The 14,731-nt window shown below is 37.6% G+C and overlaps 1 protein-coding gene across 1 annotated transcript in view; it reads left to right on the top strand.

Moving 5' to 3' along the window:
- The window catches only part of LOC140311732 (E3 ubiquitin-protein ligase rnf213-alpha-like), a 41,443-nt gene that overhangs the window by 6,752 nt on the left and 19,960 nt on the right, over positions 1 to 14,731 (top strand). The window contains exons 15-28 of the mRNA XM_072389228.1: positions 541 to 714; positions 1,248 to 1,400; positions 2,412 to 3,031; positions 3,993 to 4,152; positions 4,232 to 4,449; positions 5,415 to 5,552; positions 7,546 to 7,695; positions 7,835 to 9,080; positions 9,264 to 9,448; positions 9,561 to 9,716; positions 10,077 to 13,652; positions 14,018 to 14,148; positions 14,366 to 14,461; positions 14,566 to 14,684. Coding sequence (XP_072245329.1) covers positions 541 to 714; positions 1,248 to 1,400; positions 2,412 to 3,031; positions 3,993 to 4,152; positions 4,232 to 4,449; positions 5,415 to 5,552; positions 7,546 to 7,695; positions 7,835 to 9,080; positions 9,264 to 9,448; positions 9,561 to 9,716; positions 10,077 to 13,652; positions 14,018 to 14,148; positions 14,366 to 14,461; positions 14,566 to 14,684 — 7,122 coding nt within the window. The remainder of the gene's footprint in view (positions 1 to 540; positions 715 to 1,247; positions 1,401 to 2,411; positions 3,032 to 3,992; positions 4,153 to 4,231; positions 4,450 to 5,414; positions 5,553 to 7,545; positions 7,696 to 7,834; positions 9,081 to 9,263; positions 9,449 to 9,560; positions 9,717 to 10,076; positions 13,653 to 14,017; positions 14,149 to 14,365; positions 14,462 to 14,565; positions 14,685 to 14,731) is intronic.

Genomic DNA, 14,731 nt, shown 5'->3' with positions numbered 1-14,731 from the left:
AAAGTGTCCTTGTGTAAGACACTAAATCCCACGTTGTCCCCAAAATGTTCATCGGTGTGGGATTGTAGCGAGAAAGCAATGTGCAACTGTATATAGTGTGCATATAAATGATAAAAATTGAGTCTGTGTGATGGTCTGTGTGAATGAAAAACACATGTAAAGTGCTTTGTAGCACCTAAACCAGGTTTAAAATCTCTTTGGAAATAGTCACATTGCAGGGATGAAGGAATGTTTGGGGAAGTTGGCTAGTTAGTAGAGCCTTTGGGTTAATCTTTCTGATAAAAATAATTATTATCCTTTATGCTGCTCACATAATAATTAATAATAAACTTATTAATCTGATTCACTTTCCTTGATAAGAATTTATGAGTGAGCAATGTTATTAATGTTATGGAAACATGATTGTGTGTGAAAGGGAGACAATCATAGTAGATAGTGAAGACCGGCTTGCAGTGCATTGCTTTAGTTTTACCTTTGTAATAAACTGTCATTCATCGCTGCATCTACTCAACTCTAAAATGTATTTTCACTGTTTTCTAGGTGAAAGAGGAGGACTGTTTGACAGATGGTCAGATGAGGCACAACTCAGAATTACTTTGGCAACTACAGCATTCAAGTCTGTCTCTGAAAAGTTTCTCAGTGGAGAAATCCAAATGAAGACGTTAAGCCAGATTCTCCAGAGAAAACAAGAGTTTCTTGATTTGATGAAAATAGGTGAATGCAAACTTCTATTTATTTATTTTTTTGCTCCTCCCCACGTTGCTTTATTAAAATAATGTTTCTTAAACTTAATTATGATGTTTTTAAATCCTAATCGTTTTGGCTTCCATCTCCACCTCCCGCTTCTGTTCTCTTTAAAATAACTTTATAGCTTGGCCAATAACACTCTTGAAAGTTAGATTTGCTGTGGAAATATTTGTTTTAGTCGTATTTCTTGACAGGGGATGTCTCCTCTGTATCAGAGGACATCCCTATGGGTCAAATTTGGGATGAAAAAAATAACGTAAAAATATAATGTAATTGGATGGATTGGTACTTCAAACGAGTTATTAACTTGTTATTAAGAAATTGCACTTGTGACCCCTTGTAAATTTCAAATGTGTTGTATTGAATAATTAAAAAAATTTAAAAAACACATAGATTGCAGAAACATATATTTGTAGAAAGGAAGGAGAATGCTCATAAAAAAATCAGTGGCTGCGATTCTCCTTCTACATTTGTGTTAATTTAAGTGTATGTTGTTTTAGATGACCTTTGTGATGATGGTCGTTGCAAAGATGACAGAAACATGAGAAATTTACTGAAACAAAGGCAAGAAGCAGCAGTAGCAGTCCGCACCGAGAAAGAAATGGTCATCGGTCTCCTGCAATTCTGCCAGGAGCTTAAAGAACATGTCAAAGGTACGTAGTCTTGGTATACTGAGAACAATTAACTTTAAGGTTAAAGATAGAAACCTGCTTTACAGTCAAATAAAATAATGAAAAGTGCTTCACCATACAAATGATTAAGATGTCAACTCTACTCACACTGAAAGCCAAGGAGAAGTGGTGGGCCTCAAGTAGTGATCTGAATGCGTGAACAGTTCTGAGCAGTGAACGTATGTTGCACCTACTGTATATATATATACTTATACTAAGTCTTCTTAAGGAGGAGTGGATGGGAGAGAGATTTGTTAATAAAGTACTTGATAAATCAACTTATTAAATAATTAAGAATTAATTGAATAAATGAGTCATTAATTAAGGAATTATTCTGTTAATAAAAGTATTATTGAAATAAACTAAATTGAAAGTGAATTGAATAGAATAATGGGACATTACTGAGCAAGTTTGCTTTGTCCAAAAAAGGCTACATTGTCATTGGTGATGAAGTAGAGAGGAGAAGGATCCAAAATGCAGACTCAGAAGTAGCTGGAGGTTGAGGGAAACTAAACTTGATTAATTAAAAACTATGAAAAGAAGCGCATACTAGCCTCAACACCAAAAAACAAAAAAATATATAGAACTACAAGAAAACCAGACTGAGAAAATTAACAACAACAGGAACATAGCAGAGAAATATGAGTATATAATGGCAAGGCTCAGACAAAGACTGAATGCAACTGAGGTGAAAATATAACTGATGAGGCAGTGACTGCAGTTTTGTTTGATTGAATAGAAGACAGGTGTGAAAATGGAGCTGAGAACCAGACAGGGAAACTGAGGATACTTAATGACCAGATCTAAACACAGGACTGACACTCAAATAACGTGTCCATAACTAACAGGGAGTCCTTAATTGCAAAGTATATGGACACCTTACAGACTGTTTTTTGTTTACTGGGTTGGATCCTAATGTTTTGTGATTAGGACAGAGAAGATGTAATGCCATAGAATACAATTGATTTATGGTAATTTCTATTTAACCCGCAGTGGACTTCCAGGGGGTGGACGAAAAGCTTCAACAGAACATTGAGACAATGTATCTGAATGAATTCATGGAAGTTTCTACACTTGGTGAGCAAACCTCTGTGACAACAAGGAAAGTCACTTTCTTCGGCCTTGATGATACAACCTATGAAATGGCTTCAGAGATACACGGCATCAGAGACAGCTCTATCTTCAAAATGTGCTGGAAGAACCAAGTGGAGGAGCTGTCAAAGGACCAATCTGATGAAGATGACACTGACCACAATGAAGGAAATGAAGACATCTACACTCTTGACCTGATCTACAGCAAAATATTCCAGAGCTGCTACAGTAAATACAAAGGGCTGTATGACAGTCTGAAGAATGGGGAACTTACACTGGGTGAAGTAGACAGCATCTTTAAGGTCTATAAAGGAGGGTATGAAGTCATGAAGAAAGAGTTAGACATCATGTGCAGAACTAACCCATCTGATAACAGAAATTGGATCGGGAAAACAGTTGAACAGATTCGTCAGTATCAGGAACTTGATTTAGCTGTCGAGTCTTCCCAAATCATCATGGACATCAGAAAAGCAATATGCCCTGAAGGAGACTTTGGAGTTCTGGAGAAACTGCTGCAAATGGTACGTATCTTCAATACTCGTACAATGTAGGAGAAGCAGAAATATTTCTATATAGGCCATTTTTTAAAAAACTGACATTAACAAGAGATTATCTCTATTTTTTTTTATGTATAAAGTAGAATATGTAAAGGTGTTTGGCTGCAAAAAATGGATCCCAGATGCACATCATATACTATATACTGAAGGAAAATTTTTTATCTATTTTAATTTTCTGCTTTCTGATACTGAGTAAAGGCATTTTTTTTAAATGAGCTGAATATGTTCATATGGAAATACTTGATTATTTCCACATGAACATATGCATTAAACATACTTGAAGTAAAGTAAAAGTATTTCTATGTACTTGAACCTAAATGCAATACAGTTCATCACCAGACATGTAACCCCACAGTGCCTTTACTGTAATTGTTAGATTATTATACTGAAAGTCCACCTTTACTGCTCTCCTCCTTAGAGTTATGTTTTACATTGGTCACATTAAAACTTACAAATTGGAACTGTGTGGCAAAATTATTACTCTTTCTTTGAGTTTGATCTAAAAAGAGAGAAAAGACAAACTTCTTCAGTAAGTTTTGAGCAAGAAAGCCAACCTTTTGTTACTCCTCTCACAGAACAAAAAGTGGCAAATTGATTGAATATGTCAGTGAATTAGTATTATGCAGCAAAAAAAGTGTAGCATAACGAGTTTGAAACACTTAACATTGTATTCCTGTAATATAACTGTTATGCATTCACAACATTGCCAATGCTGAATCAATATATCATGCAGACCTAAAGAGGAGAGTAAATGAATGTCCATATGTGATTATCTTCTACTATGTATATTTATTGTTGGAATCTTTTTTTCTCTTTTTTTTCGCATAAAAAGTTAAATTATGATAAAGAATTAAAGAAACACTTGACTCCAGGCTTTAAATTAATCAATAATTTATTATTTAACTCTAAAATGTTTATTTTTCAGAATGAAGCCAACTTTAAGACCAACAATCTGAACTGCATAGATGGCGACTTCATCCGTGCAAAAGATGTTGTAAAAGACATTACAAATGAGCGCAAGGAATGTCTTCGAGTTCTCAGTGAAAGCACATTGTTTGTTGAGTGGATTAAGAAAGAACTTGAAGGTACAGTACATACCATTTGTTGGTAAAAATGTATTTTTCACAATATCTGTTTGTAGCTAAACTACTTTTATAATTGCAGATATCAATGAGCTTAAAGTTTTTGTTGACCTGGCATCCATCTCTGCTGGAGAGAATGACATGGATGTGGATCGAGTGGCCTGTTTTCATGATGCTGTCCAGGGTTACTCATCTATGCTGTACGGGCTGAAGCAAGACTCTGATTTCCAGAGGTTCAAGGACTCATTGCCAACATTGTGGAGGGCACTTGAAAATGACAGAGAATTGCCCAATAAGTTGGTAAGGCTAAATCTTTCATATGGCATTGTGCTGCTGCTACTGTAGCTGCCACAGTTAGGGAGTAAGCAGTTTTCAGAATTTGTCCAGATTATATTATTGTTAAGAATTATTTCAATGCACCACTTCAGTTCACCAAGTCCTACATGTACTACAGTCAATCAATTAGTCAAGCTACGCGTATGGGATCACAACTAAGATTGATGTTGTATCGTACTAAATTGTACATTAGATAGTCCCAACATTGCTTCAGTTTTTGAGACACTGAAGTGATAAATCCATTTATATGTTAAATTTCTAAAAACAGTCTGAGAAGTGCTGACAGTAAGCTAGTATATTCACACAAGATACTGCATGATTATATAAGTATAATTAAATATTTAATTTCTGCCAATAGATTACAATTAATATCAGATAGAAATAAAAAATGCCCTGTGTACAAATGGTGGGCTTACTTTGTTTAACACAGATTAAGGTTAACAATATTTACTTGATATGAGTAAATAATTAAGGCATCAATAGGACTTAAGAAATGTTATTACTTTCATTATGAAAGTATTGAATGAATAGATATAATTGATAATCAAACAAACTTGTTAACAAGATGCAAGTGTTTCTTATCCCCACTAATGATAGAATTCAAACAGATTTAAGTAAATCATGCAAGACAATTGTTATGGAAGGAAGTTTAGAAAGGAAGAGAGGAGATGAGCAAATATTAAGGAGTTAATGTATAGCCAGATGATAACAGGCAGATTGCAAGTCAAAATCTCCAAAAAAGATGGGCTGATAATGTGTCTTGTTTAACTTCTTTAAACAGTGAAGCCTATACTTTTTTAGGTTATCCCTGTGTGTTCATTATCACTGAAACCTGTAATTTAGGGTATTTCCCATAAATTTGTTAATGATTATTTTGTGTACAAAACTTGCAGAATAACAAAAAGGTTTTATTTGTTGTCTCATTTCAGCGCGATACAGCACGTCAACTGAAATGGTTAAAGACTGTAAGGGAAACCCATGGATCTGTTGAATTTTCTTCTCTGTCCCTGGCAACATCCATTAACGAAAGGGGAATGTATATCATCAAGGCCCAAAACCAAAAACGGGTACACTAAATGTATTTTACTTAATGTGTTAAGCAGGATGAAGATCTAAATGCAGGGCTCAGGAAGTAAGCATTGCAAACAAAAAGCAACGTTTAATCAAAACTAAAATCCAATAATGTATGAAAAACACAGAAGGGAGGAAAATCTAAAGAGTGATAGTCAACAACTAAGGCAATAGGCAGGATACCAAATTGAAGCTTGGATACAAACCTAGGCCATGACTACATTATTCCAGATACATTTTTAATTCAAACAGATATTTGTCAAACAGATATTTGTCCCTGTTTGTAAAAAATTCTAGATAATGTCTACATTAATGACACGTTAAGATACAGGAGGAGATCATTTTGACAATGCCCAGTGAGCTTATTCTTCTTTGATAGTGATTTCAGAAGCTAAACAATGGTAGCTGGGTTTTTTTTTTTCACTGAACATTTCAACTCAATAATATATCCTAAACCTTTCTAATGGCCCAAGTGCAATGGTGAAACTGTAAGACAAATATGAGATGTTTGGCTTGGTCAGACAATGAAGAAGAGTTGTTTTTCCATGTTACATAACAGTACATGGCATTGAAGGCCCAGGGAAATATTGACCAACATTGCTGTAGCTCAATAATAAAGTATGTGACACGGCAGTCATCTTTAAGAGGCTGTAAGATGGTGTAGCGTTACCATATATATATATGTTATATATAGTTTATATATAACATATATTTTGCCCTAGCAAAGCTAGCTTGAAGTAAAGAAACTGGTATTTAGGTGCATTTTTTTGCAGGTTTCTATGCGTGCACATTACAGTCTACAATAGTACACATGCGTGAAGCAAGCTGTATGTAAACGTTATCTGTTTGCATATCTGTTTGCTATCTATATACATTAAAATGTCAATTTTAAAAATATTCTCTTTTGAAGCATTTGTAAAATTCTGGGTTTTTTAGACAATAAACCCTGTTTGCATGTGGATGAGAGGTGGAAATGCAGAAGAAAAAGTTTGTTTTGCAAAACATCTGTGTTAGTATTGTTAGGGCCTAAATATGTTCAAATAAAGCAGATGGGTTGTATGGCAGGGAAACACAGAGAAGGAGAACAAGCCACAGGAAGCAAAACAACAAATCTGGGACAGTGATTTCCAAAATTAAACAGGATCTGAAACAAAATAATCAAAACTGAAACATGACAAAGATGGGGCTATTTGGGCAGTGTGGGTGTGGAGGAGGGAACACCACCAAGCTTTCCAAGGATGTCAGTTGCAACTTGGGGACTGGGCAGAGTGGTGAGGCAGTTCAAGGCAATTGACGACAAAAACCCTTTTGGGCTCGTTCAGATGATTGGCCGATCCAGCGAAACACAGAGACCCTTGTGAGGGGTCATTCACAGAGTCAACAGTGCAGTAGCTCTGAGGTAGATGAGGTCTACTCTGTAGCCTGAGGTACAGCTTCTCACTTTGCTCAGATATGGGACCTGGTGCTGGTGCATGCTCTGGCATAACAAGTCCAGAACCTGGTCACTGCTCCAGCAAAGAATCAGCACTAGAACTAGGCTGATTTTAAAGGCGTAGCTGAGTTGGTAACAATCATGAGAGACTGGATAGTGGTAGATACTGTGTAGTGGTAAGATTGACACCTTTCATATGGGTGACCTGGGTTCAAATCCCCTGTGTGAAAGGTACTACCTCCAGTAGGGGTCCTCAGGCAAGAACCCCTTACCCTACCAGTGTAAGTCACTTTGGATAAAAGCATCTAACAAATACATAAATGTGACAAATGAAGCCAAAATATTAACTAAATCTCCAAACTGAAATCAAACCCCAAACTAAACTAAAACAGACATCATGGTGTGATATGAAATTAATTGAATGAATGTACTGTAATTCAATTTAAACAGTATGTTTGTGTATATATAAGTTAACTAAATCAAATTTACCATACTTGGTTCTATATATGATCTTATTTAGTTCTGAAGAACTCTTATCTTGATATTTTCTTTTGTAGCTCAATTTAGAGACTTCCCTGACACTCCAAATTCAGGATGGACAAGAACAAAGCATGACATGTACCTATGAGGATCTGAAGGAGCTGCAAAATAAGCTTATGCTCATGTCTGGAAGAGGGCAACAAAATGAAGTCGAACAATTCACTGAGGTGCAGTATATTGGTTGAATATTTTTCTGATTTTATACAAAGAAATGTTGTTACCAAGGTCAGTCTTCTTGTAAATGAACGGACTGTTTGCAAGAATGTAATGGTAATAGTTGTAATGTCACCTCTTCTTCATATCCAGGTGTTTGAAAATGTCCAAAGACTTGCCAAAGCATTTGTAGACCTTAATGCTGCAGGGAACCCACTCTTCAGGAGTTGGGAAGCGAAGATTTATTGCAAACCTCAGAATGACCCATGTATCATTATGGGAATCACTTTTTGCAAGACAACACATGACTTTCAAGTATATGGAAGTCTAGTTGAACAACTTACATCTTTGTCCAAGAAGATGGAGTTGTTTCTCGATGACTGGCAAAACTTCATGGACAAACAGAGATCTGATCACTACTACTTAAACTACTTCACAGCAGAACAAATATTCTACCTTTGCAGTGTTGTGACTCCAACAAGTATGAATGAAGAAATAGAGGAGAAAGCACTGATGATGCTTTCTTTCATCAAACCAAGTTGCACAACATCAGATGTCTTGAGATCATGGGAAAGACTCTGTAACCAATATGTGCCTGGCAAAATGAATAATGAAGGAGGTGACACATTTGAAGGCAGAGTAAGCCATTTTACTAACGAAGAAAGAGCAGATGAGGCTGACCAGACTCTTGGTTTGAAAGAACTGGAAGAATTGTGGCGTGACTACATGCTGAATGAGCAAATGCTTTTCCATGACCTTTTGGACATAAGGTGTTTCGGCCATCTGTTACAAATGATGTCTGACACAGAAAACCAAGATCAGGATGAATGTGAAGAACCGATGCTTTCAGAGAACAAAGACAATTCACTCAGAAGAAGTCTTCCACAAGGCCTTAAACAGCAACAACCAAATCTCCTGATCTGCCCACATGATGATGTCCTGACTTCAAGTATCTGCTTGTATATGACCAGCGACTATGAGCCTCTGCCGAGTTACGATGAGGTTCTCTTGTGTACCCCATCAACGACTTATGAGCAAGTGGAGCTTTTCCTGAGAAGATGTCTCTCACCAGGTGAAATTGGCCAGAAGATTTACACAATGCTTTGGGTTGACCAGCTAACCTATGAAGTTAGCTGTGCAATGGAGAAATGTTACCAGAGACTGTGCAAACATTTTAAACACTTCTACAGGTTGGTCTTGTTTTGCAGCTCTGAGAGAGAACACACTTACATTCCAACTGCATTCAGTCAGTACAAAAGAGACTTTGTGCCACAAGAACCACTGGAAAAGATCCAGAAGTACTTGTCCAGGCATTTCACTGTCCCTTCAGATCACAAGGACGCTGGGTTCAAAGGTGGCCATACTGTTGGCATTGTTGCATCTCATCGTGCAGGAGTTGGTAAGTCCTATATGTACAGCAGTTATTAATAATAAATTATTAGTAGTAGTATATCATTTCCTCTCTGCACCGGTTTTAATCAGGGAGTTGTGCAACTGTAATATACTCCACTCACTTATTATGAATATTTTGATATCATGATTTCAGCCAGCCAGATAATACATAGTTCTTCCACCGTTTCAGGTAAATCGTTATATGTCCAAAGACTGTATGAAAAGCTGGAGAGAAATGTTGGAGAGGGAGCTGCATTCAAGAAGTGCATCCGACTAACTGAACAGAGCATTGATGACCACAAGGTTCTCCAGTCTTTGTTTGAGACTCCAAAACAAAAAGATCTCAAGGTGTTTCACTTTGATGTCACATCCTCGGTAAGCAATATTTATATTACTGTTGTGTTTCGATCAGTTTTTGAATATTATGACTTAAACTTGTCAAAAAGTGTTTGATTTATTAACACTGAGTTAAAATTATGATTTCCAGGTGCAAAAAGGCTTGAATGAATTCCTATTCAAGTTTTTCTTTTTGCGATATCTGATGGATTCAGATGGGCAGATGTGGCACTGCAGTCATAAACATTTGTATATCATGGAGTTAATGGAAGCCCCAAATGAACAGGCCAGACATGCCAAACGATCAGTAAGTGGAGATTTACTATTTGTGCAGTGTTCATCCTTTTAGCTCATGTCATGATGTCATAATTTTGTTTAATTATTGTTATTGCAATTATGTTCTTGTCCAGTGAAATATTTTGATTAAATAGATCCTCTAATAAGCATATTACATCTGACCTCATTCTCTCAAAATGTTAGCATTTTGTTTAAGCTGCAAGAATGACATAAATGAATTGCTAAACATGCTAAATAGGTCATTGCAGCAATCGTTATCTTGCAGAAGATAACTTTGAATTTTTATATATATATATAATGAAATAAATAAGACGATTTGCTTGATTTGATTTATACTTGTGTAATAGTGTGTATGTTTATACATTTTTAGGGACAAAAAGAAGACTTTGCACTCTCAGATATTTTCCCAAAGGTGTTTTGTCGTCCTCCAAAAACAGTCATGGCTTTAGAAATGCAGAGAGAGGAAGGTTCTGATGTTGAAAGTGAAGATCCTCTCATGGATGATGAGTGTTTCAGGAGTGAAGCTTTTCAAAGACCATACCAGTACCTCACACGTTTTCACAACAAAGACAATCTTGACAAATTCACTTCCCAAGGTGTTGAAGGAACTCATGCAAAGTGTCTTCAGATACTTTTAATTCACTGTGGCATAATAGACCCATCATGGGCGGAGCTACGTAATTTTGTCTGGTTCCTCAATCTTCAATTGCAAGATTGTGAAAATTCAGATTTCTGCAACTTTGAGTTGGTTGGGGACACTCTTAGTGGATTCAAAAACTTTGTGGTTGAGTTCATGATCTTGATGTCCAAAGATTTTGCAACCCCATCACTATGCATCGCTGACCAGAGCCCAGGAAGGAAGCAAATTGACATCACTAGGCTAAATGAAAAAGATTTGGCTCCATTCCTTATTCGAAAAAGGTGGGAATCTGAGCCTCATCCATACATCTTTTTTAATGATGACCACATGTCCATGACTTTCATTGGATTCCACCTGGAGCTCAACGCCCAGAGAGGAGTCGATGCCATAAATCCCTCAACAGGAGAAGTGATAAAGAAAGACATCATGACTCGACAGTTGTACACTGGCCTAAAACTTCAAAGAGTCCCTTTTAATCAAAACTTTGATCAGCTTTCCAGAGCTGATAAGCTTGAGCATCTGTGCAGTGTTCTTGGCATCAAGTGGCCAACAGATCCTGATGAAACTTATGAACTGACCACTGACAATATCCTCAAAATGATGGCGATTCACATGCGATTCAGGTGTGGTATCCCAGTCATCATAATGGGTGAGACAGGATGTGGTAAGACAAGGCTTGTAAAGTTTATGTGTGAACTGAGAAGGTGTGGAGCACCAGCAGAAAATATGAAACTGGTCAAAGTTCATGGAGGAACTACATCAGAGATTATTCATGATAAAGTCAAGGAAGCAGAAACTCTTGCAATGACCAACAAAAAGAATCACAAATTTGATTCTGTTCTTTTCTTTGATGAGGCAAACACCACAGAAGCCATTAGCAGCATCAAGGAGATCCTCTGTGATAACTCAGTACAGGGACAACAGCTGGAGTCTCAAACAGGTCTACAAATTATCGCTGCATGCAACCCTTACAGGAAACATACAGACAACATGATTGAAAGGCTTGAGTCCTCAGGATTGGGGTACCGGGTCCGGGCTCAGGACACTGAAGACAAACTTGGCTCCATTCCTCTCCGCCAGCTTGTGTATCGTGTCCATGTTTTACCACCTAGCATGATACCTCTTGTTTGGGATTTTGGCCAACTCAGTGACTCAGCAGAGCATATGTACATCCAACAAATTGTACAAAGACAGGTGAAAGCCAACTTGATTGACGAACGACACATTCCCACAATAACCCAAGTGTTATCATCATCACAGAAGTTCATGAGAGAGAGAAAAGATGAATGCAGCTTTGTCAGTTTGAGGGATGTTGAACGGTGCATGCTAGTCTTTGTGTGGTTCCACAATAATCACCCAATGTTTGCTGAAGAGCTCAAAGCATTCTTTCAGCACCAATCTAGGAGGAAAAAAAAGGAAAACTTTAAACCTGCGAGTGACAGAGTAATCTGGTCACTCTTGATGGCCACTGGAGTGTGCTATCAGTCATGTTTGGAAAGCAAAGGGCAGTATCAGGAAACGATCAGTAAAATTCTTCCTCGTGAGTACAAACCACACAGAATAGTGCAGGAAATCCAGGCCATGCAGGACCTCCTCCTCAATGGCGTACCCATGGGAAAGACAATAGCCAGAAATAAGGCTTTGAAAGAGAACTTCTTCATGATGGTGATCTGCGTTGAGCTGAGAATCCCTTTGTTTATTGTTGGAAAGCCAGGGAGCTCCAAATCCTTATCTAAAACCTTAATTGCTGATGCAATGCAGGGGCCGACATCACACTCTGAACTGTTTAAGAGGCTGAAGCAAATACATCTGGTGTCTTTCCAGTGCAGTCCCCATTCAACACCTGAGGGAATCATCAACACATTCAAGCAATGTGCCCGCTTTCAAGAGAGCAAAGACTTGGATGAATACATCTCTGTAGTTGTTCTTGATGAGATTGGATTGGCTGAGGACTCTCCGAAAATGCCACTGAAAGCGCTGCACCCATTACTGGAGGAGGGCTGTGTTGATGATGAGCCACAACCTCATAAAAGAGTGGGGTTCATTGGAATTTCCAACTGGGCTCTGGACCCTGCCAAGATGAATCGGGGGATTTTTGTATCTCGTGGCGACCTCGATGAGCAAGAGCTTGTCAGAAGTGCTAAAGGAATATGCTCATCTGAAAAAGAGATTCTTGACAAGATCGAACATCTCTTTCAGCCCTTTGCAAAAGCATACATGACAGTATGCAGAGAAGGAAAAGGCTTTTTTGGTCTGCGAGATTTTTACAGTCTGATAAAAATGATATTTTCAATCACGAAAATGTCTAAAGAGATCCCCACTGGAGATAAGATTGCTGGAGCAGTTCGAAGAAACTTCAGTGGAAAAGAGGACATAGATGTGATTGGCATTTTCTGCAAAGAATTAAGAGATGACTTTTCCAGTGCCAGCGTCACGACTTTTGACATGGTCAAACAAAGCATCACCCCAGAGTCCGAGTTGGAGGAAAGTCGTTACCTTTTGATCCTCACTAAAAACTATGCAGCTCTTCAGATTCTCCAACAGATATTCTTGTCCAGTCACATCCATCCGGTGATCATCTTTGGCTCCAGCTTCCCAAAGGACCAGGAGTACATGCAGATTTGTAGGAACATAAACCGCATCAAGGTTTGCATGGAGACCGGACAGACTGTTGTGCTTCTGAACCTTCAGAACCTGTACGAAAGTCTGTATGATGCTCTCAATCAGTACTATGTGACACTAGGAGGTCAAAAGTATGTTGATCTTGGATTAGGTACGCATCGTGTGAAGTGCAGAGTTCACCAAAACTTCAGGCTCATTGTCATTGAAGAGAAGGAAGTGGTCTACGAACAGTTTCCAATCCCACTCATTAACAGACTGGAGAAACACTACTTGGACATCAATACTGTCCTCAAAAATGACCAGAAAAACATTGCCAGTGACCTACAGAATTGGGTCATGGATTTTCTTTCCTTAAGTAATCAGCATTCAACAAAAAAGGAATATTTCCCAAGCGATGTCTTCATTGGCTACCACTCAGACACATGTTCCTCTGTGGTCCTGCAAGTAACAGAGAACCAAAATGTTGAAACAGATGCTCAAGGCACGTTGAACCAAGCCAAAAACATTCTGCTCAACTGCGCAACTCCTGACTCCGTTGTTCGTTTGGACAAATCCAAACTGCCTGATGAGGAAAGAGAACTCTTGATGAGAGAATATTTTAAAGAGGAGATGCACAGTTCACTGGGAGACTACATTGTCTATCAACTGCAGCAATCAGAACAGTCACATCACACATTCAATGAGGTAATTTTAAAGAATTTAAATTTCTGTATTTATTTTGATTTTATTGAATATTACAGAAGAAATTGCAATCCAAAACATTGTAGATCCGCATGTTATTTTCATTCAGTTTAACAGAAAAAAATGCCATCCAAGTCATTCACTGATAATCAACAGTGACCTCAATATTAAAACATAATTAGACATGTTTATTTGATTTCATTATCTATTTATTTTATACAAGGTACAACCTCCTTTACAAGGCTTTACACTTCAGTAATAATGACAAGTAAACTGTGTGACTGTATATGTCGATGATATTTTCTGTTAGCAAATGAGAAATGAATTGAATAATTTGCAGTTGTAATTTTGTTTTTGTTTATTTTAAGGTCACAACTTTTTCCAGACTCCTGACTGCAGCAGATGTTAACCAACTGCAGAACATGACAAAGCTTGATGATATCAGGCTGCTTTCTCTTCAGCAGTTTGACACAGAGTACTCCTTCCTCAAGAAAATCAGGTGTCTAAATACAGCATAAACTATATATCTGGTTAGATGTTCATTTCAGACCGATTTACCAAGCCAAACCTTTGTGCTTGTTTCTCTTTCTGATTCTTCTTGGGTTGATTATAAAAAGGCTGATGTTATTGATTACACTGTGCAGATACAGCATATAGACCCACATTATGTCTAATCATCCCTATTTAAATACATCATGATTGTGTTTTGGCATTAGGGAATTTCTTGACTCAACATGTGCAGACAAAGTCCTCATTGTCCAGACGGAGCATGAAGAAGATTTTCACAGACGGAATATTGTTTCCTCAGCCAAGTAAGTCAAGATCAATTCCTTTCTTTATTTTAATTTAACATTAATGTAAAGTCTCAGATTTGTTCTACTCTTGTCTACTTGTGTTTAATGCTTCCACTTCTTAGGTATTCATGCATCAATGAAATGAATAAGTGCAACACTACTGACACAAAGACATTCGTGTACTTTGTTACCAAACTTCCACGTATGGAGGGGGGTACCTCTTATGTTGGATTTCAATGCGGTTAGTCCTGCTGTCACACTCAGAACTGTCTATTTCATGTCAGAAAC

The sequence above is a fragment of the Leuresthes tenuis genome, unplaced genomic scaffold (assembly GCF_036924035.1).
Source record: "Leuresthes tenuis unplaced genomic scaffold, fLeuTen1.0.hap1 SCAF_7, whole genome shotgun sequence".
Lineage (NCBI taxonomy): Eukaryota > Metazoa > Chordata > Actinopteri > Atheriniformes > Atherinopsidae > Leuresthes > Leuresthes tenuis.
Note: the sequence above shows the minus strand (reverse complement) of the source record. Positions and strands in the feature narration are given on the sequence as shown.